General features: G+C 41.1%; 1 protein-coding gene across 3 annotated transcripts in view; it reads left to right on the forward strand.

The window, feature by feature from the left end:
- The window catches only part of TAF4B (TATA-box binding protein associated factor 4b), a 192,217-nt gene that overhangs the window by 114,425 nt on the left and 54,511 nt on the right, over nt 1-23,281 (forward strand). Inside the window, exon 15 of one of the 3 annotated variants that reach the window (XM_068237293.1) lies at nt 6,558-6,759. The exons of 1 other annotated variant lie outside the window; for it this stretch is intronic. In XM_068237293.1, the coding sequence (XP_068093394.1) occupies nt 6,558-6,713 (156 nt within the window). In that variant the 3' untranslated portion in view covers nt 6,714-6,759. Of the gene's footprint in view, nt 1-6,557; nt 7,231-23,281 lie in introns of those variants that run through there. One more of the 3 variants, XM_068237292.1, reaches the window with a different exon arrangement.

Here is a 23,281-nt window from a genome sequence, read left to right on the forward strand (position 1 = left end):
TGGTAGCGCATCTAACCAAGATGCACCTGACATCACATAGGGTTCGGTTGTGGTTGTGGGCGGTGTCCCCAGGCAGTGAGAGAACCTGGGGCGCCGCCCACACCACGCCCCTTCCCCTTTATATGGCCGGCTGCTCCCAAGGCAATGCTGCAAGCATGTTCCCATATTGCTGGGTGATTTTAAACGTAGGTTAGGGCGGGGACCCCGAGAGAAGGCTGCACGAGCCGTCCCTGCTACTGAACTGATGTCTCTCTCAATAAGACAAGGGTAAGGTCCCCTAATAAGTTAATAATGTGTAACGCATGGATTTGCTTCCATTATTTGTATTGTGAGATGCATTAGTTCTAATGCACCTGTTATACTGTTATGAGCACAGTTGTGCCTTTATACAATACAATACAATAACATTTCTATAGCGCTTTTCTCCCATAGGACTCAAAGCGCTTAGGCTCTCTCAGATTCAGTAATTAGTAGGATGAAGTATTCACACAACAAAAGTTATATTTCTGCAAATGCCAAACTGAACAGGTGGGTTTTCAGTCTGGATTTAAACACGTCCAGGGATGGAGCTGTCCTGATCTGTTGAGGTAAGGAGTTCCAAAACGTAGGGGCAGCATGACAGAAGGCTCTGGGACCAAAAGTTTCCAAGTGGACTCTGGGTATGACTAGATTTTTAGAACCTGTTGATCTGAGAATGCGGGGATTGCTACGCAGCTGCAACATATCTTTCATGTATCCAGGGCCTAAATTATTCAGGGATTTAAATGTCAGTAGGCCGATCTTGAATAGGACCTTCCATTCTATAGGTAGCCAGTGAAGGGAGTGCAGGACTGGCGTTATGTGGCAGTGACGGGGTTGGTTGGTTAGCAGTCTGGCAGCAGTATTCTGTATCAGCTGTAATCGGTACAAGACCTTTTTTGGAAGGCCAGTGTAGAGAGCATTACAGTAGTCCAGTCGGGATGTGATGAAGGCATGGACTAAGGTTGGCAGATCTTCTGGAGGGATGAGGTGCTTGATTTTTGCAACGTTCTTCAGGTGAAAATAGGATGATTTCACCACAGCAGAGATTTGAGTTCTGAAGTTTAAATCCCAATCAATTAGAACTCCCAGGCTACGCACATGATCAGAGCTGCGCAGATCTGTGCCTCCTATTCCCAGTGGTGAAGACTGCAAGTTAAGTTGTTTTGTTATCATGCTCTGCCCTCCTATCAGAAGGACTTCAGTTTTGTCTGCATTTAGTTTCATCCAGTTGTCATTCATCCATTGCTGTAGTTCACGTAAGCAGGCGTTTATAGTTAGAGTTGGGTCTGTCACACCAGGCTTGAAGGAAAGATATAGTTGGGTGTCGTCTGCATAGCAGTGGTATGTCAGGCCATGTTTTTGGATTAGTTTTCCCAGCGGTAACATGTAAATCGTGAAAAGCAGGGGAGAGAGGATTGAGCCCTGGGGCACCCCATACTTAAGTGATACAGGGGTGGACAGGAAGGGCTCCATAGACACTTTGTGGGTTCTGCCACTCAAGAAGGATTGGAACCACTGAAGAACTATGCCATCAATGCCGCAGTATTCCTGTAGCCTGTTTATCAAGATGTCATGGTCAACTGTATCAAAGGCTGCAGAAAGGTCTAGCAGTATGAGGATGGAGCACTCTCCGCTGTCTCTTGCCATGAGCAGGTGGTTGCATATTTGGATGAGGGCAGTTTCAGTGCTGTGGTGTTTCCTGAAGCCAGACTGGAATGGGTCATAACTGTTGTTTTGTAGGATTTTGGCTTCTAGCTGGAGGTAAACAGCTTTTTTAATTAGCTTGCCCAGAAAGGGGAGGTTAGAGACAGGTCTGTAGCTGGTCATTGCATCTGGGTCCAGGGAGGGTTTTTTGAGGAGAGGCCTGATGATTGCTTCCTTCAGTAAAGCAGGAAATATCCCTGATTTTAAGGAACAGTTAACAATTTTTAGGAATACCGGTACGAACAGGTCGGGGCAGTTCAACATGAACTGTGTTGGGCCAGGATCTAGGTCACAGGTAGTTAGGCGGACGTGAAGGAGGATGCTTGATGTGACTTCTTCATCAATTTCTTTGAAGTTTGACCAAGGTGTTACATTGTCTCTGCTAATGGTCTTCGGCGCTATATTAGGCTCAGATGCTGTAAGTTGGATGGCGGACCTTATAGCGGAGACTTTGTCTGTGAAGAAATGGGCAAATTGGTCACAGAGGTCCTTTGAAGACTCGATGTTAAGTTTTTGACATGCCGGGTTGCAGAGTTTTTCCACTGTGCGGAACAGTTGGGCTGGTTTGTTAACTGCATTTGCAATCTCTTGTGATAGAAAGGATGATTTTTTTCCCGTGATTACCTTTTGGTAGCTCTTCAAGTGGAGGATTAAGGCATGTTTGTCTTCTGGGGACTGAGATTTGCGCCACAGTCTCTCAAGTTTTCGGCCTTGTCTTTTCAGCTCTTTTATAGCGTTATCAAACCACTGTGCATGATGGTGTTGAGTAAGATATTTGGTGCGCAGAGGAGCAATGGTCTCAAAGGTGGAGGACACACATTTGTTGTATTTAAACACCAGAGTATCAGGGTCCAAGCTGGAGTCAGTCAATTCATCAAAGCTAAGGTTATCTCGGATATGTTGAGGTGTTAGCCCTTTTAAGCTGCGATATTTTATTTGATTCTTGACCTGGTGTTTGACAGCTGGTATTGAGAGGCAGAAGTGGATAGTGTGATGGTCTGACCAGGCAACAGGATTAATTTCCACATTGGCTATTGACAGCCCAGTATGGAATATAAGGTCCAGAGTGTGGCCTTTCCTGTGAGTAGCAGAGCTGATTGATTGGAGGAAGCCCAGTTCATGTAAGGCACGAGGTAGCTCTATTCCAAGTTTTGAAGAGGAGTCATCCACCCATGTATTGAAATCTCCAAGAACAATCCATCTGGGGTGTTCCAGTGTTAGGTTGCATAGGAGGTCTACAAGTTCCTTAAGGAAGTCTGAGTCTTTTTCTGGTGGGCGGTAGATCAGCAATATGTTAATGTTTTTCTCAGCTGAAAGTTGCACCCCCAAGCATTCAAACGAGTTGGTAGGACCTACAGTAAGTGGTCTGATTTTCAAAGCTGATCTAAAGCAAAGTGCAACCCCTCCTCCCCTGCGTTCTTTCCTGTTGCAGTATATCACGGAATAGTTTGTTGGCACGGCAGCCTCCAGGGTGGGGCCAACTGGTTCAGAAAGCCAGGTTTCAGTCAGGCAGGCCAGATCAGAAGACTCTATTAGTTCATGTATGATTGCTGTTTTGTTGTTTATCGATCTGACATTACAGAGGACAGCCTTGATGGGGCTACCCTGGGAGCCAGGGTCTGAGATTGATGACTCCAAGACAGAACAGTCTCCAGATGTGTGGCTGTCATCTCTGCTGGATTGTGCTGGAGCTATTAGGGTTGTTGGCTGGGTGTACTCTGTAGATTTTGTCACAGTTATTTTGGTTCTGCGGTGAAGAATATCTTTTCCCACGTCCTCTCGAGCCTCTCTTTGTCTTTCTGAAGATTCCAACAGACTTCAGTAGAATTATTGTGAATTTGTCAATTGGATAGATATTTCTTGGTTGGTATACAGCTAGAAGTCTCTCTGCTGAATATTGATGTTTACACATTAGGATGGACAAGAGACAGCTCAGGGCTCCTGCTGAGATAGGTCAAATTTAGAGTCAAGGTGTGAACTTTGTCAGCTGTGGCTGGTATCCTGCAGAGATCAAAGGGCCTGTATAGACTGAATTGTCCTTACACAGAGATGTATGGATGGACAGCATGAATTTGAAAACACAGTTCTTTGTTTAGGAATTTGAAGATATAATGTATAATATATGTAGAAAAATATAGTCTATTGAGCATAGATGCTGTAGATAATCGATGAAAGTTACTCACAGGATGGGAGAGGGCAGACACAAAGAGGCAGAAAGTCTTTAAGAGGCTAGTTAGCCCTATGCAATGTCAGGTGCATCTTGGTTAGATGCGCTACCATTTTTTCATTTTTTCATGTATGCAGGTGTATGACAGTACACCTGATTGGCTGCTGGCCAGATAGAGGCGGGACATTGCTCTAGCTGGGCGTTAGCAATTGTTTGTTGCTGTACAGTAGTGGTAGGCCTTATATACTGCCTAGGCCTTATTATAATTTTTTTTTTTCACAAGCTCAGCTCAACCTCGTCCTTGCCAGACTTGACTACAGGCTTTGAGACACTCCTTGTGTCTGGCTCTGTTTGCATCTTATTTTGCATTGCAATTAGCAAAATTATACTTCATTAAGAAAAAGGATAAACAATAGAAAAAATAGCACTCATAATAAATATAGCACTCCTAATACCACCCTCCCCACTCCCATTCCATCTCACTCAAATAACACACTCATGTCCCTACCACCCTTACCATCCACCATTCCTCCTTGCCCAATCGGCCCACACATACTCCCAATCATGCTTCATTCACATACAAGCCTGATCATACGAAGTACACTGGATTTAGAGTGATAACATCTGAACCAAATCTGAATGATTTTGTTTAAGTTCCTGTTGATTCTTCCTCCCTAGATAATAGGTCTTTCCACAGGTCTTTGAGTCCTTCCAAATTGCTCTCCTCTTTGAGGGCCTCTGTCCCCTCCTCACTGACCTCATCCCAAAAATAGCACATCCTTGCAAACCAAACCGACAGGTCTATTGGTTCTTTATCTTTCCATCTTTAGGCTAAAATTATGAGCCACCAAACTCCCAATTTCTCTCATCTCTCTGTTGTCTGTTCTTCTCTTTTTTCTACAATACCAAAAACGGCCTCAAGGGGTGAAATATGTACATCCTTTCGCATATATCTACTCAAAAACCCTTCAACCACTTGCCAGAACCTGCTCACCTGGATATTATTTAAAGGATACATTTCCTTTAATAAAAAGCTTTAAAAGTAGCCCCCGATTTTGTTCTGAACTGAAAGATGAGAAGGCACCAGAGCCTCGTTTACATATGACTGCAGTACAAAATTGAATCTACTGTTGTGTGTTTGCATCTATCTAGTATGTCACTGGGGTATATAGGGGGGTATGAATTAGCTATTCCTTGGCGGATGACTCACAATGGTTGTTAGTGGTCAAAGACACCGTAAAACGTTCACTGTGAGTTGTGCTACAGATGGTCTTACCACCTTCTTTAGTGATCTCTAGGACAAGGAAACGTTCATAGTGTACAGTAGGGGTAAGATGCCTAGGCCTTATAACACTCCCATGGTTTAATAGGTAGTATTAGGCTCCTGTAGTAGAATGCGGTCTTAGGTTCCTACCTCGTATGTCTGCTGGACCTTACCAATCTGAAGGTTTTCCTTGCATGTCCAAAACACCAGAAGTCATGATCTTTGCCTAAGCTTTCCCTGATGTTCTCTCTGGACGCCACATATTTCTTCCTGATATTCCTCCGATGTGGAGAAAAAGCTGCGCAGCTTCTTCCTAATGGTAGAATCATTCATTAGTAGTGGTGATGAGGGTGGGGGAGCAGATGAACAAATAATTCTGCAAACTGTCCATACATTTTGAAAGGTGGAATCAGGATAGTTGGAAACATGCTGTTGTATACAACAAATAGTTTGGTAACTCTAGCAAGTCATAAAGAGTCAAACTTATTTACTAACCTAAGAGGAGGGAAGTCTTTGGATCTCTTAGAACCCTCTGTTCCTCTGTGCCCTTGCTTCTCTGCTGGGCCCCGTTCAAATCTCCCACCGACTGCGTCTTTAGGTTTCCTTCAAAGTATTTGGATCACTGAGTACTTCTGAAGATCTGTGGATCAGTACATTGCATGTGCAAGCCCGTGCTCATGCATGCGCAGTATGAAGTCTCTTGTCTTATGAGTACTTTCATGGCCTTCCAAGGAGACCCAAAGGCTTCAACATTAACTAGTTAATGCAAAATGGACGTTTTAAAACGTGTCTAACTTTTTTTTTTGCAAGGTTACAGTTGTCCTTTAACGGATACCCGAAGTGACATGTGACATGAGATAGACATGTGTATGTACAGTGCCTAACACACAAATAACTATGCTGTGTTTTTTCTTTTTCTGCCTGAAAGGGTTAAATATCAGGTATGTAAGTGGCTGACTCAGTCCTGAACCAGACAGGAAGTGACTACAGTGTGACCCTCCCTGATAAGAAATTCCCCTTTTTATCTCTTTCTTGCTCTCAGAAGCCATTTTCTGCTAGGGAAGTGTTTTATAGTTGGAATTTTTATCATTGAGGGTCAAACTGTAGTCATTTCCTGTCTGAGTCATGACTGAGTCAGCCACTTACATACCTGATATTTAACTCTTTCAGGCAGAGGAGGAAAAAAAGGAACACAGCATAGTCATTTGTGTGCTAGGCACTGTACATAAACATGTCTATCTCATCATGTCACATGTCACTTTGGGTATCCTTTAAGACCTGCTCTTTGAAAGTGGGAGTAGCAGAGATGACGCTGCTGCAGGTTTTACTTTTTTTCAAGTAATGCTGTGGTTATGCAATTGTGAGACGTATTTATAGAGCATTATATATTATTTCTTCTAGGAGTTTCAGGGATCTGGATCATCTCTTTTCAGCATTCCCAAAACTGTATTTGTTCCGAGAATAAGTCGCATTATTCTCAGAGATTTGATATTTTGTCTGGAACAAGAGCGAGCAACGAGGCATTCCCTGTCCCTGTATCGGGCGCTCCTGAAGTGATCTGTATGGAGCGGCGACACTGGTCTCTGTGTTGCACTGTAGTGAAGTACGGTTTGTCCAAATCCTCTATTTACAGGGTATTTTATACAAATGAAACACTTTGTAGAAAATGTTTTGTTTTCTTACTTTTAGTTTGTCTGTTTCATGTTAAAGCAAATGTGAAGTGAAGAAAAATACTCCCCTATGGAGAGGGAACGCTCCACCACTGACTCAAATTGGTCACCACTGGTCAAATTTTCAGGGACTGAGAGAGGGCAGGGAAGGCTCTATAGGATCCAGAACCTTCCCTGTCCATAGGTGAGTGTCATTTTTTTTTTTTTTTTTTAAATTCGCTTCACATTTGCTTTAACAGCCAAAGATGCAAGGAACAAGTGCAATTTGTAGAAAAGTTTAATATGTATAATATGTCGCTATTCTCACAATGGTGCCTTTATTTATCTGGCTTTTTGGGGAGGTATTTTGTGTAAGTAGTTACAGAACTCCTTGTAATTGAAATATACCCAAAATTCCAACTCCATTTTTGTTTCTTTGTGTTATTTTGTTACCCAAGTGTGGCGCAGTTTGCAGGTGCTCCCATTCATTGTGGGCGCCTATCATTTGGGGAGCTGAATGATGACTCACTCTGCTGCCGCACAAATTCCGGGCAGCACTAATTACTTCTCCCCCCCCTCCGAGTCGTAGCAACTTGGTGGGAGAAGTACAGTAATTTGAATTACCTGTAAGCAGGACACAGACTACAGTATTTCTGCTATAGGTGCATCGAACTCGGGCGATACGCCCTGCCTCGGCTCTCAGGACTATATACAGTATATATGTATATGAAGCCAGCGATAAACTATATTAGAAATATATTCCATAATGCCAACCCAGCTTTTTAACAGCAGATTGCTAAAATGTTTCATGCACCGCTGAAAATCCATTCTGATGAGCTGCTCATGGCTAATCGCAAGTGCACCATGGAATTGGACTAATCAAGTGCAGTATCCACATAGATCATTGCCGTGGTCAACCTATACTCAGGCCTGGTTCAGCCGGAGCTGCCGGTGCTCTATCCTTCTGTGGGTTACCACTCCACAACCAGTCCAATAAATAAGGAGAAGGCACTCCAAAGGCTTTTTAACTTGCGTGTATCAAATCATCAGCAGTTACACAACATGCTTCGGGGTGTACACCTGATGAAGGGTGTCACCCCGAAACCTGTTGTGTAACTGCTGAAGATTTGATAAATACAAGTTACAATGCCTTTTGATGCCTTCTTATTGATTTAATCAAGTGCAGTACCCTGATTATATTGATTGGGCCAGTTCCAAGTCAATGAGATGGAAATAATTTGAACATGCACATTTCATGCTGATTGTACACAGCTGGCAATTGAGCAAGCTGCGTACAGTTTTCACTAAATTTGCACGCAAGCTGACATCATTTGCATCTCATTGACTATCTCGAATGCCAAACTGCATACATTTGCATAAAATCCAAATCATTAGCTCCTCATAGATCATCTTTGCTTCTGCCATGAAAATCTCCTCTGACCAAAGAAGGGAATTAAGTTAAAGGGAACCGGAAATGAGCGGCATATAGTATCTGCCATATGTATTTCCTTTTAAACAATACCAGTTGCCTGGCAGTCCTGCTGATCTCTTTAGTTGTAGTTACACAATTATTTGAAAAACTGCGCTGATAATACAATACGGGGTTTCTCCGGTGGTGCGCTGCTCTCTATAAATATAAATCTCAATATTCAACCAATAGCTGCGCACTTAGATACTGCAAAACAAGTGTCTCTCTTTCTCATGCAAGACAGTCCTACAAGACAAGCAGTGTGGAGTTCTTCCTAAATGACCTCCAGGTTGCAGTGACCAATCCTTGCGGTAAATCACCTCCACCACACCCCACGCAGTGGGAACTCACCGCATACAAATGACCCTCTGTTAGATGGGTCTCCAGCGCTTATGGGGTCATCTTGCCGCCCCCTGCCATTACAGGATTTTCCTCCTCAAAGATCACTCTGCTGCAGTATCAATACACCTAAAAAAAACATAACCAGAGCTCCCATAGCGTAAAATTGTAAAACCACTTTAATTTTAAAAGAAATGCACACTTACAAACGTGTCCGATGTTTAAGGCACAGAGGTTTTTATGGGCTCCACCCCAATCGTGGGCCGCCGGGTCGGCTTGGCTGCGCTGGTTCCTTTCCCCCCCCCCCCCCCCATCATCACAGCATTGTTGCAGAAGTGCCTGACCCCTTTCTGTTCCTTGGTAACCACATGTGTGGGCACTCTGTTTTTTCTCTACATGTAACTAAAGGTGGCCACTAACTGTCCAATTTCAAGCAAAAAATCGTTCGAGCGATCAGAAATTCTGATCGGACGAAAAATCGTTCACTACACCATCAACTAACCAATCTTTGCTTCCTATCTATCACGACCACCAAGAAAATCCAAATTTTCGTTTGGTGAAAATTCATTCGGGCGACATTTTTTTCACTCGTTCATAATCGATTGTGTCCACCAATGGAGATTATTTACAACCAGACCGATCAGAATTTCTGATCGCTCGAACGATTTTTCGCTAGAAATTGGACCATTAGTGGCCAGCTTAAGGGTCAGGAGCCAATGAAAGCGGCTCCTGACTGGCTCACAGATCTCTGCTGTCATAGAGACGGCAGAGCGGGTGGGTTGAGGTGCCTGGTTTGTGGTGTGAATGGCAGTAGCAGCAAGTCAGTGCAGGGAATTGTGGGTATGCTGTGTTTTTGGTGCCAGCGGTCTCTGGTCCTTAAGGGGCCAGAGACCGTTGGCATTGAAGGGGTTACATAATGGGAAAAAAAACAAATGAGTAAACAGAACAGAAGCTCATGTCGTGCACCATTGTGTATAAAATTTGTGTGTGTGGGAAGGGGGGGGGGGGTTTCTCACATAATGTGAACACATGAGCTACGTTTGTGTGTGTATTAAATTTATATATATTTTTTTACTTTTGGCCACTAGATGGTGCTATACACTGTCCTGGAAGTTACCAGGAAGTGTTCATTTGCTTAACAATATTTTGTATTTTACGCTTTTAGAATGGACATGGCTTATGATTCAAGTCATGTCCATTCATTCTTAGGCACTTTGGCTCGGGGAACACACGTTCCTCTTCACCAATCGCCAGCGTATTAATCCTGCTGTGAAAGAGCGGCGGGAGCATGTGCACCCGCCACAACAACACTGGATGCATATGAGCATCTAGATTGATCTACTGCAGCTCAAACTTGATGCATATATGCATCCAGTTTGCGTTATCAAGTTAAATGGAAAAAAAAGTTGTCCTGGTTTTTGATATCCTTGTATGTTCCACCCGGTAAAATGCACCAGAGAAAGCAATTGAAATTGAGTAGTAAAATTTGCAGCTTCAGTTTTTGTCTCAAGTCATTTTTATATTACTGTGCTGAACAGTAAGATGCATAATATTGACTTGAAAATAACTTTATTAGAACTAAAAATTAACCTATAGTAATCACTAAAAACCCATTTTCACGGTATTTTGGATCATCAAGAACTTCAAGGTGATTTTGTTGCAGTAAAGAAAGCGCCAGGACATCCAAAAGTGTCCCATCATGCACCAAGTTCATTTACTCCGAATGAGTTTGCTACAGAATTGTGTTGTTACCAGAGCAGAGCTTACTTCGTATTGGCAACAGGGTAGCATGAGTTACCGGAGTCCTCTGATGAAGTGGTATTTATACCGTGATGCTCATCGGGCATAAGTTTTGGTGGACAAGCACGGCACCCAGTTCTCGCTTTACTTATGTTTATTTCAGTGTGTGTTTGGCACTGTTTACTTTTTTAGCACCACGGTTTTTACCGTCATGTGTTGCATCATTTTGGCTTCTTTGTATTCACTCAGCCCTGGACGCTACAGACTTGCAATATTGCACATAAACCTTTTGTATATTCATGTATGGTTACGCTGTCACCTTCAGATACGTTAATATTCATATGCAATTATTGATGTTACCAGGTCCATATACATTATTGTACATGTACCATCATTTACGTACATGTTATCAATTTGTATCCATTACATGCCATACTCTGCCACCCATCCCTTTTCTCTTATCGTTGTCTTTAGTGCCAAGAGAGGCTGATAAAGATGACGTGTAAAACATAAATTGGTACTGCAGTGGGTCTCCTGTGGGGTGTTCTGTTCCCTTCATCGGATATGTAATGTGTAACCATTGTTTGTTGCTTTTTAGCTAATGGATTTATCTCATTTTTTCTTTTTTCAGTTTTATATTCCTTTAGCAGTTTGTTCTGCACTAATCCTATACATAGGGGCCAGATTACACATTTTATTTGAATCCGCACAGTTGTTTGTTTTCATTTCCAGCCATCTATTTTTTTCAAAGCTCTGCAGTAAAGGATGAATAACATTTCATGTAAACAGTTGGTGAGGTAGGCACATTTCGCCCTATGTTCTGGCACAAGATTAGAGCAGGATTTAGGCACTCTTAATTGCAGCTATTACCGCACTGGGCTAAGAGGCTACCATGAGGCAAAGGAGAGCGTTTTCTTCCTCCGGCAATATTAAAGAAGCCAATTAAAATCCGGAACACATACAATTAACTGTGGTGGAGGCTGAGCAGTGCCATATGAGCAGCAAATAATCTCAGATAACTAAAGTGATAAGAGGGCAGCATTAATTCAGTCAAGTGGCATTTTGTCCTTGGGTATCTGCCAGTAAAAGGGTTTTATTCTTGCAAATTCATGTGCAACATTAATAAGCCACATATAGACTATCGGGGGAACAATCATGAGTAATCCTTCTAATCCCTTTCTTTCATGCATAGCCTGGACATAGAGCCATTGGTGGGCGTAAATAACAATGTAGGGTCACTTGCTAAAGCAGATGTCACCTGTTTAAACTGGTGACACCGATGCAATACATTAAAGTGCGTTGAAACTCTGCATTTCTTCTTTGTTCTAAAAGATTTACAGCATAAAATCTACTACCACAAAATACATTTGTAGTAGAACAGCATTCGAACAGTTAAACAGCACTTTGTTCTTCAGTGGAAAAGTTCCTTAAGTTCTGACCGCATTCGAAAAGGTGATATTCTCTTTTATTTACATTCCTTTGTTTGCTACAATTAGTATCCAGCCAGCAGCGTGCTGACACTGAACTGCACACATTGTAGAACCAGAGAGACCTGAGAAGTGGATACGTTATATATATATATAGCAGCTATGCAGTAAAATGCAATGGCAGCTTTCAGTGCAGATAAACTGTACTTTGGGAATTTGTAGACAGACAATATTATTCACAAAAGCAAATATGATAACTGTATGGGTAACAAAAAGTAGGGAAACACTTTTTTTTTTTTTTTTATAAATGTTTGGTTAGTTTTATCCCATTTTAAAATCCATTAACAGCCTAAAAATCCCCCACTACACCCAAGGAAGCCAGGAATTAAAGCGTACCAATCACCTAAATTTGACGACTGCATATGTAAATTGATTTCATATCGCAGAGTATACAAATTAAGCTATTTTACTAAGAAATGTAAATTTCTTAATGTAGAGCTTTACATTTAGCATTTTGCCTAGGCACAAATATCTCAGCTTGACTTCCAAGTAAAATGTGTGTATGTTTTCATCTGTAATATGTATACTATGCATGCAGAGGCAGAGAACATACACACCTATGGAGCACATCACTACATTAAAAATGTTAGCCCAAGACCTAGAAGGAAAACATTTTGGTTGATCCAGAATAAGGGCCTCAAAAGTAAATACAGTAGAAACTTGTTATAGTGAACTGTGAAGTAGTAAACCTTTGGATATAGTAAACTCTGTCCTCAGGTCCCAGCAAATGGGTCCGTATCAATATACAGTGTATAACCAATTGTGATATAGTACACTAATATATTTACCGGTAACTCCTTTTCCTGATCCCTTGGAGTTTACTATAGAGGAGTTCTACTGTAGTATATTTTGCCGTTACCAGTCCATTTTAAAGGGGAACTGTAGTGAAAATAACATAATGAATAAAATTGCATTTTTTTTACAATAATAAATGTATAGATTATCTAGCCACATTGTAGAGTCTTTCCTCTTCCTGATTTACATTCTGAGATTTATCGCAGGCGCTGACATCTTTAGTTCTGCCAGGTGAACCGTATGGAATGTTCGTTACTGAGCGTTCTATGCACAGAGGGAGATATTGTTTGCTTGGCAGTTGGAAGGAGAGGGGGAGAAATCAGAAAAATTCATTCCCCCACCCCTGCAGTCTGACGATATGGACATGTGGGCTAGTAATATTCAGGAAGCATAGCTACTCAATGACAAAAGGTACAAGGGTTTAAAACTGCTTGTTTAAAGGGATATGCGGGGGAGGAGGGCATGCTGGTTTTTTTTTATATCTTAATAAAAAAATGTTTGTTTGCAGGAATGGGAACTTCACCTGGCACTGTTTTGGTGACTGAATCATGTGAATAGCAGCTTGTATGTGACAAACAATTGTTAGCCTTTTAATGCTACCAATGATTGAATCAGGCTCACAAGAGCCTGATGCCCCACCAGCAATTGGCACTGCTGCTTAGAGAGACATACCCTTTTTATTGAGTATGTTTACCCTGATGCTGACATTTGCTGAGTACTGGTGATATTGTGAGTGTAAAGGTGCAAACCTAGTCACATAATGCTCTCATTGTCAGATAGTGACGTGCGTACCTTCCTTCCTAACAGGTGGATGTTGATTTCTGTTACTTACAGTAAATGTATGTTGCTGATTATGTAGAAAAAATACCCAATCAGCACCATGGAGAGCACATAAGATACTACTTTTATGCACTCATCTGATGGAATCAGCTGAAATTGAATAGTAGGTTGTTTGTTCCTTTTTTAGCTATGGCATATAAACAAAAGTTATCTGACAACTATGATGCATTACTAGGCAAAAAAAGGATTACTTTAAACTGCTTCAGTTATAAACTTTTTGTTATACATCAGACATCAGGGGCCGTATGCAATTCACTATTTCTCTTGAGTTTTCTCCTTGGGGATAATTTTTCACTACTTACGCGCGGGAGCGTGCATGCGCATAGCGGCAGCAGCACTGTCTGACTTATTAAGACGTTTTTAGAAGTCAGCTTGTCATTAAGTGGTTAATTTAAATGAACTTTTTAGCACTTTGCAATGGAAAAAGAATCAAAAAGTAGATGAAAAAGTACTGTCAAAATTATTTTGCAGATTTGTTTGCTTGATGGTGGTGTAAAAGGCATTTTATTTATAGGTTGGGAAAATATCACCTAAGGGCTCAAACCCACTAGCAGCCTTTTCTAAGTGCTAGTGATTTGAAAAAGCATTTGCTATTGCAATGGGGATTTTTATAAAATTGCATCGCTCCAGTGTGATCACACCCATAGCATTACAATAGCAAGAGCTTTTCAAATCACAAAGCGCTCAGAAGAGTGCTCCTAGTGGGTTCCAGGCCTCAGACAAAACTTAAATGAAAAAGTGAATTACATATTAGCCCAGGTGTGTAAGCAATGAAACTGAATATGATATTTTGTTGTTAAACAACTGGATCACCCTACTGTTGCAAATATTGATTTAAGTAGCAGGCAGGATTCAGCAGCATATTACTAACTTTGGAATGAAAAGGTTTTTCTGATAATTCATTTGAGTGGACATGTCCTGTAAATTATGTTTTACTCCTGTACAGAAAAAGGTGCCCCACATAGATACTTACCAAAGTAGAGGTAAGCCCCTAAATAAAACCAGAGGCTTCCCCAGTCCTCCTCAACCTCGCTGGTCAAACAGTTGGTCCCCAAAACCTCCTTGACAAGGGCTTGTCGACTGAACCCTCTGGCTTTGCTTTTTCCACCGAGCATCAACAGCGCCAAGCTACTGCACAGGTGTGAGCCGTTATGCCCCTTGGCAGTGCAGCCACACTCGTCCACATATGGTAGCAAGGCCACAAACTTTCAGAGGGTCCTGGGATGTCATCTAGAGAAGGATGTGGGAATGGATCATGTCATGTCGCTGCTGATCAGAAAAGTGCTGAGAAGCGCCTAAGTATTAACCAGCCCTAAGAGGGGTTCTCATACTTTTTCTTGACTGTAGAAAAAGTACTGGACATTGGAAAACAAGTGGGTGGAGGATCCACCCAGAAGCATCTTTCCATAACAATTATACAGCTGTATGAATCTGCAACATGCTTTTGAGTTGGCAAAACGTCTCCAAGTTTTTGTACAAATGAAAATCAATACATGAATTAAAATATTTAAACACCAACATAAAGTAACTGGTTCACCATCTCTGGCAAAAAATAAATTTGGGAGGGTGGATCAATAAATAAGAATACATCCAGTAAATGAACCCAAAGGATGAAGACAAACATAGTTTCATAGTGCCCCATCTGATAACTATTGTACTTCTGGGTTTATTCTCACTAGTTGTTTTCAAATGCATTTTTCCCTGTATCAAATTTTTGAGGAAACCCATTAATTTTCCTAGAATGGAATATTTGCAGCTGTACACTTTAATGAAGTAATGTATCTTCTTAGCACACTAGTATGTAGGTAATTGTACTTGTCAATGTATAAAAAAAAAGTCAAACCTCCAAACAAAGCATTTGGCCTCACAAAGCTAGAAGTAAAAGCCATGGAAAAATATGATGAATTAAAGCGGAATATAACCCTGCATTTCAACTTTGCTCTAAAACATTATTTACAGTATATTATATGCAACCAGCATTTTTTTTTTTTTACTAGACCAGCATTGGAAGGGTTACACAGGGCTAGAGATTTCTGCAGACGCATCCGAACTTCAGTTAGATACTTTTTGTTTACAAATATGTATCTTTTAAGTGTTTATTGTGACTCATCTCTCTCACTGAGAAGGAGCTTGGAGGACAGCCAAAGAGTGTGTAACTGTTTATCAATAGATACATCTAACTAAATAGAATGTAACTATCTGAACGTCTCCACGGAACTTAAAACCTCTGTGTTTAACCCTTCCAATGCTGGTCTAGTAAAAAAAAAATGCTTTTTGCATATAATATGCTGTAAATAATGTTTTAGAGCAAAGTTGAAATGCAGGGTTATATTCCGCTTTAAGGAAGAAAAAAAATATTTCTAACTTATAGGAGGATATACACTGCACTAGAGATGATCAAGTTCTTCTACATAATGTGGCCTATAGAGGGAAGTATGTTGAAGCATGGCAGCGATTTGCAAGTCTCTGGCTGATTGCAGGATCTTAAAGTAAGCCTGAGATGGGCTTACTAAAAGATTTGATACTTACCCGGGGCTTCCTCCTGCCCCATGATCACCAATGTGTCCCTTGCCGTCGTCCCAAGTGCCTCAGTTCAACCGCAATCAGCCCCGGTAATTCGCTCAGTCATGCCAGTCGGCTCTTCTGCGCATGTGCAGCACCTCGGCGCATGCACAGAAGAGCCCGAATGGCATGGCTGAGCCAGTTACCGGGGCTGATTGCGGCCGACCGGAGGCCCTCTGGAGGACGGCGAGGGACGCATCATGGGGCTGGGGGAAGCCCTGGGTAAGTATCAAATCTGTTAGTAAGCCCATTTCAGGTTTACTTTGATGGTGGCCATACATGGTACAATTTTTTTCATACAATCTTACCATTTCTATGTAATATAAGGGAACTGCACAAATTATCCTTTCAGTATATTCACTTAATTTACCTTTATACTACATAGAAATGGTAAGATTGTATGAAAAAATTGTACCATGTATGGCCACCATACGACAGATGTTACATATTGTACACAGGACAGTGAAGGTTTTGTGTGTCAAGTTAGAACAATGGGCTCAGTTTATCTGTGCTCGCCCGAGATAATCCAGAACTCCGGATTTATCATCAAAGCATTGAGGCTGCCATACACATTCTAGATTCTTGCCAAAGGCCTGAAACCCTCTAGTGCAAGGAACTTTGGAAAGGTGGTTTGTGGAAGTGTATTTATTGAGGAAATACTCTCATACCAGAGCCAAGAGAGGAGCAATGAAACAATACTGCTTTATTTTTCTTCAAGAGTGTACTCAAACTTCATTCAAGAAAATAGATTTGAGCATATGAGCAGTTGTCTTATAGAAAAGTAGCAAAGTAACCCATACCAATTGTGTTTATTTACCTGGTTTAAATAAAGATTGAAATGCTGTGTTTTTGACAAATCAAGAACCTTAACTAACAATGATGCTTTTTGAATAATTCCCCTTAAACCACTATGCATGAAGGCCTCATTCACACCCAGGTGCTTTCAGCCTGCGTTTCGCGGTTTGCTCATTGCCAGCGATCAGCAAACACTGCAGTACGAGTCATCCTATTACTCACACCGCGGGGATTGCGGCACATTTGTGATTTCCGACAATCACAAACTTGCTGCATGTAGCCTTTTCCCTGCAATTGCGGCTTAGTTCTAATTCACTAGTGAATTGCAAACACTGAAAAATCACGGAACACAGCAATGCAAAATTGCAATTGCTAGAAGATTGCAAATCAATAGTAATTTGCGGTTCTGAATATGAACAGGGCTGAAGACTACCTTTGGGTTTCCCAATGTGCATGGTTGCTACAGATCAGTAAGTCAAAGGGTCTTACATACGGTACCCACAGTTATACTATGGTCAGCTGAAAACAGAAATTTAGGCTGGCAGTCTCCTGCAAGAAAGCTCTTTTGTCATCAGAATAAAATAGCTCTCTTGGTCAAAAAAAACCCTCCACAATCTGCCTGGAGGGATAATTTTCAGTTGCGCATCAGGGGAGTGTCATGTAACTATGGTATCTTGCCTGTTGGCGATGGAAGAAAATCCATTTAACTCTGATCTACACAATTCCAGCCCAAGTGTGTTGGCTGAAATAGGAGCTGGGCCCTGTTTCAGCAAACATTGCACTGCAGTGTCTATAGGCTGCTCGGCATATGATAGGGAGGTGGTAAGTCCATGGTAGCCAACCATCTGCAAACTAAAGCTTCAAGTCTCAGGCTACCATAACTTATATACTCCTGAGCTGAAGAGTCACCAGAGAACAGAAGTGATCCTGCAAATGGTCCTAGGTTTATTAAGAATTGTCAGCTGTTATTTATTAGTGTAAGTTCTCTTGTGAGATATATAAGTGAAGCAGGTTGATTTTTTCCTCCAAAGGACTGGGTACTGCTGCTCAACTACAACCTTGTCTTGGGCGAGAAGAAGGATTGGGAATTTGGTGCTAAAGAAAAAGTTTTGGTGAAATAAAAAAGGATTAGATGCTGAAGAATTTAACAAAGAAAGATTAGCATTGGTTTGGTGCAAATAAATATGGTAAGGGAGGGTTGGCTTTAGTAGTTAGGAGTTGGAAAGTTAGGCATCAGGAAGGGGTTAATTCTAAAGGAAAGGTTAGGCATCAGGAAGGAGTTAATGAGAAGGGAAGATGTAAAGGATAACTGTAATAAGTGGAGTTTTTTTCTGATGGAATATATTGGAGTTAAAAAAAAGAAAGCATCAAAATCACCAGTCAATGATGAAGTCAAATGTTTGCCATGCAGGATCCCAGCAAGTATTGCTACAAATAATCTAGAACTGCTGCTTAGGGCCTGACCCAATTTTCTTTTTTTTTTTCCCTACTTTTTCTCCTAGGTGATATTTTCACCTTCTCAATAAAATGCATTTTAAGCCCCCAACAAGCAATACAATTATTCGGAGTATTGTATTGCTTGGTGGTTGCTTAAAGTGGACCTGAATTCTTACACAGGACAGAAGGAAAACTGAGAAATCCACCCTGTATGTATTTAGAGAGTTTAGCCTGTCAAATTCCTTCTCATCTGTGACTAAATACAAGTTGTAATTTGATCCCTCAGCTGTGTCTGCTCCTGCCACGGCAAAAAGGTATTTGGTAAGAGAGAGGATGCTAACAATACGTCTGCTTCCATGGAAGCAGGAAGTAGACAAACTGCAGATTTATTGCAGGATTTGTATCAGCTGTAACAAAGAAATGTTTTTGTTTAAAGGTTATTATGCTGTTGCTTATCTTTTAGAACAGAGATAGTTCTGAGTTCAGGTCTGCTTTAGGCTGCTTTCACAGTGGGACGTTAAAGTCCCACGTTACAGCAGTCTGTAATGCAGCCCAATTCACAGTAATGAAAAATCAATGTGTTGTGCACAGTGCCCACGTTGCATCACATTGTAAAGCTACACGTTGAATGAAAGTGCAGCACACTGGGCTTTAGCTGCGTTAGACTGCTTGCACATGCTCAGTGACTAGCCACATGGTTAATTAATATTCACTGCACTGTGGTGACGTAACCTGGACTCGTAGTGTTGTCCGGATCATGAATGAATCGTTAATTTGATCCGGATCTTTTTTGTGAGTTGAATCATCTGGATCATCACAATGAACGATTTGGTTCACAGTGGATGTCTGTCTGGAAGAAACAAGAACATACAGAATGTACAGTGCAGGGAAAGTCCTGTCCTGCTAGTCATTTCACCCCCAGTCTGCTTCCCTAGTAAAATGATTCAAATGATTCGGTTCAAAGATCCAGATCTTTTCAATGATCCGATTCAAATCATCTGAATCCTTGAAAAGATCCGGACTTCCCACCACTATCCTAAACGGCTGTTCTATCAGTATAGATAGAACGAAAACAGCGCACCAAGAGCTGCATAACGCGGCTCAATCTGACGTCCAACTTCAACACCACCATGCGTTGCGTTAGGGGCACGTTATGTGACCTTAACGTCCCATAAAACGCAATGTCTTGGTGTGAAAGAGGCTTTAAAAGGCATCAGGCCTAATTGTAAAAGATTTAAGTAGACTGTCTATGTCCAGGTAAACATTGCAAATTGTCCCCACCAATTAGCAAACAATATATGCAGGTATTAAATTCTGGCAGGTATGCAGGATCTGCAATATGCAACCTTCAGAATGTTAGGAAATGAAGACCACTGTAGTGAAATCTAACATCAACATGACAAATGGGCAACTGAGGCCGCTTTTCCACGGACAGCTGGAATGCCTCTCAAACTCTCACAACTGCTTTCTGGTAACTGCTCAAAGCTGCCTGGTACCTGCTTGCTGAGCACACCGTTTAACTGCCCGTGGAACAGAGGCCTGAGGCTTCTGTTCCATGGACTTGTTGAGCTGTGTGCTTGGCAAGCACTTACCAGGCAGCAACAGGTAGTTACCAGGCAGCAGTGAGCAGTTGTAAGAGTTTGAGAGGCGTTTTACTGCCTATCAACGGTCTATGGAAAAGAGGCCTAACACCTGGCAATGGCAGCCTCTGTGTTTCTCTCATCACAGGTTTTTGTGAAGCTGGTGATTGATGCATTACTTAATAGATCACCGATGGCTAATGCACATCACTGGTGTTTTCATTACGTTATCAAATAACCTAGAAGTATGTGTCAACATATGCCTTCCTTATGCCACACATGCAGTAATCCAATTGCAGTAAATCCCAAACTGAAATAAGACCATCTTGACATTCACAAAGTTTTCCAGATGCGGAAAAAGTTTGCAAATAATGCGGAAAAATGTCTGCAAAAGTCAATAAATTATTTTCCACAAAAAACTACCGTAAATGAAAAAGGGGTGCATTGTTTCTGCCCTAACTACTGATTTTATAGCACCTACAAGAATCTGATTAAATATTTCACTTTCCATTGAGTTAAATGGAGTCTAGAGCCGCTGTGTTTGCAGGACTTTAAAACATTTTTTGACTTTTTTCCCCGCATGTTTATGCATGTTTCCGCACTTTTTTACGCAATATACTCCTATACAGAACATTTTTTTGCAAATTTGGAAAAATGCGTAAAGTACTGCTGAGCGTAATTTTGTGGTAAAAAAAAAAATCCACGACCAGATGTGGGATTGAGAATAGAGCCCATTTTAGATGCACAGGTCATATACAGTATATGTGTGATTATATAAATATATATTTCAGAAACAAACTGTAGTGAAATCCCGTGAATGCAATTTTCTTTCAGTCCTCATTAATGTAGGAAATGTAAGAAAGAAGGAAATCGCTATACAAAGCGCTTTTTCAGTACCTTACATTGAGCAATTTTCCTAAACCTTCCATTGAGCCAAAGCGTTCAGAAAATGGTACAGGCAGCGCTTTTGGAAGCAGAGCGTAATCAAACCGCTCATACATGAACACTCATAAGGAATCATTGCACAAGTGCTTTAAGGGTGATTTCTAAAATCCCTGCGCTAAACAAAAATGCACAAACGCTCTGTGTGAACAAGTCAGTTGAGCTGTGTGCTCAGCAAGCAGTTACCAAGCAGCAGTGAGCAGTTTTCAGGCAGCAAGCAGTTGTTAGGGCACATTCACATTTGCAAAACGCAAATGCTTTTGCTAGCGTTTTGCTCTGACTATTAACGTGAAAAAAAATCTCCATTCACACTTATAGATTTTTTTTCGCGATCACGTTTAGCGCTTCTATAGCACTAAACGCGATCGCCGGGAAATCACCTGAAAATAGTAAAATAGTGCAGGATACAAATTTGCGTTTGGCAATTTGCGTTAATCGCCGGCGATTAACGCAAATAGCCCAAGTGAGAAGTGGGCCATAGGGTATTATGACACTAGCGCTTTAAAAAGCTCTAGCGCTTGAGTGTTTAGCCAGCAAAACGCTCAGATGTGAACGGGGCCTAAAAGTTTGAGAGGCATTTCACTGCCAATCAACTGTTTGTGGCAAACACATTTCCTTATGGTACAGCTACGCACACACAGTACATTGCCTGAATGAGTCATTCATGATGGCTTCAGATGAAAATCTGAACATCTCCATTTCTCACCCATAAAGCAGCAGCCAGACCATTATCCTCCCTTCTCTCTTCATAGATTTAGGCCTCCTTTCCACGAACTGTTGATAGGCAGTGAAATGCCTCTCAAACTCTCAACTGCTCACTGCTGCCTGGTAACTTCTTGTTGCTGCATGATAACTGCTTACTTCTGCCTGGTAACTGCTTGCTGAGCACACAGCTCAACAGTTCGTGGAAAGGAGGCCTAAAATGGGATGCTTGGTAGAGAGCCAATCAGCATCTCTGTGCACTGATTATTCAAGGTGAACATTTATCCCAAGTATGCATGCAGCTTTAGTCCAACTCTGCATAAAGTGAGGAGGGACAATCCATAAGTACAGATAAACAAAAGATAATCATATGGAGGAACTGTATTTACAACTCTCCTGGGGCCATATGCAATTAACTTTATCTCCTGAGTTATCTCCTAGGAGATCTTTTTCATATTCTCTTTTAAATCACGTTTAAGCATTTTACAATTGGAAAAAAAGTACCCCTAAAATTGGTGAAAAAGTACTATCAAAGTAATTTTATTTTCTTGCTTGCTGGTGGTTTAAAAGGCATTTTATAACAAGGTGTAAAAATATCACCAAGGAGAAAACTAAGAAGAAAAAGTGAATTGCATATGGGGCCTGATGCAATTCACTTTTTCCTCCTACGTTTTCTCCTAAGTGATATTTTAAAACTTATCAATAAAATGCCTTTTAAACCGCCAGAAAATATTAAATTAGGCCTGGAACCCACTAGAAAGCGCAAAACTATCTCAATCGCTAGTGATTTGTGATAGCGGTTTGCAGGTGATTTCCCTGCTCCTATACAATTAATTAGAATGGAAGCGCTCCCAAAATGCTGCATGTCCTGCGATTGCCTTAATCGCAATCGCTCTAGTGGAATTTATCCCATCCATTTACATTGGCAGAGCGTTCAGGGAAATTGCTAGCAATTGAAAGTGCTCCCTAAACGCTCAAAAAATCGCTCTAGTGGGTTTCAGGCCTCATTTTGATCATACCATCTCACCTACTTTTTGGTACTTTTTCAGTGCTGAAACATTATTTTAATAAGAAGATGAAAAATTATCTCCTAGGAGAAAACGCAGGAGTAAAAGTTAATCACATATGGGCCCTGGTGTATACTATAGAAGTGTGGACTGCAGCCAAGTCAGTGTGGCATAAAATGTAAACCATATTTCAGCTCCAAACATACAATAATTGTTAGCTTTTGAGGTTTTCATCACCTTTCCCGGTTTCAAGATTTTTTTTGTTTTGGTGTCTGTTTAGTTTTCAGGAGAGGTGCTGTCCTGCATTTCATTAGCTCATTTGCATATATACAGGTCCTTCTCAAAAAATTTGCATATTGTGATAAAGTTCATTATTTTCTGTAATGTACTAATAAACATTAGACTTTAATATATTTTAGATTCATTACACACAACTGAAGTGGAAGTGGTAGTTCAAGCCTTTTATTGTTTTAATATTGATGATTTTGGCATACAGTTCATGAAAACCCAAAATTCATATCTCAAAAAATTAGCATATCATGCAAAGGTTCTCTAAACAAGCTATTAACCTAATCATCTGAATCAACTAATTAACTCTAAACACCTGCAAAAATTCCTGAGGCTTTTAAAAACTCCCAGCCTGCTTCATTACTCAAAACCGCAATCATGGGTAAGACTGCCGACCTGACTGCTGTCCAGAAGGCCATCATTGACTCCCTCAAGCAAGAGGGTAATACACAAAGACATTTCTGAACGAATAGGCTGTTCCCAGAGTGTTGTAT

The sequence above is a fragment of the Hyperolius riggenbachi genome, chromosome 5 (genome assembly GCF_040937935.1).
Source record: "Hyperolius riggenbachi isolate aHypRig1 chromosome 5, aHypRig1.pri, whole genome shotgun sequence".
Lineage (NCBI taxonomy): Eukaryota > Metazoa > Chordata > Amphibia > Anura > Hyperoliidae > Hyperolius > Hyperolius riggenbachi.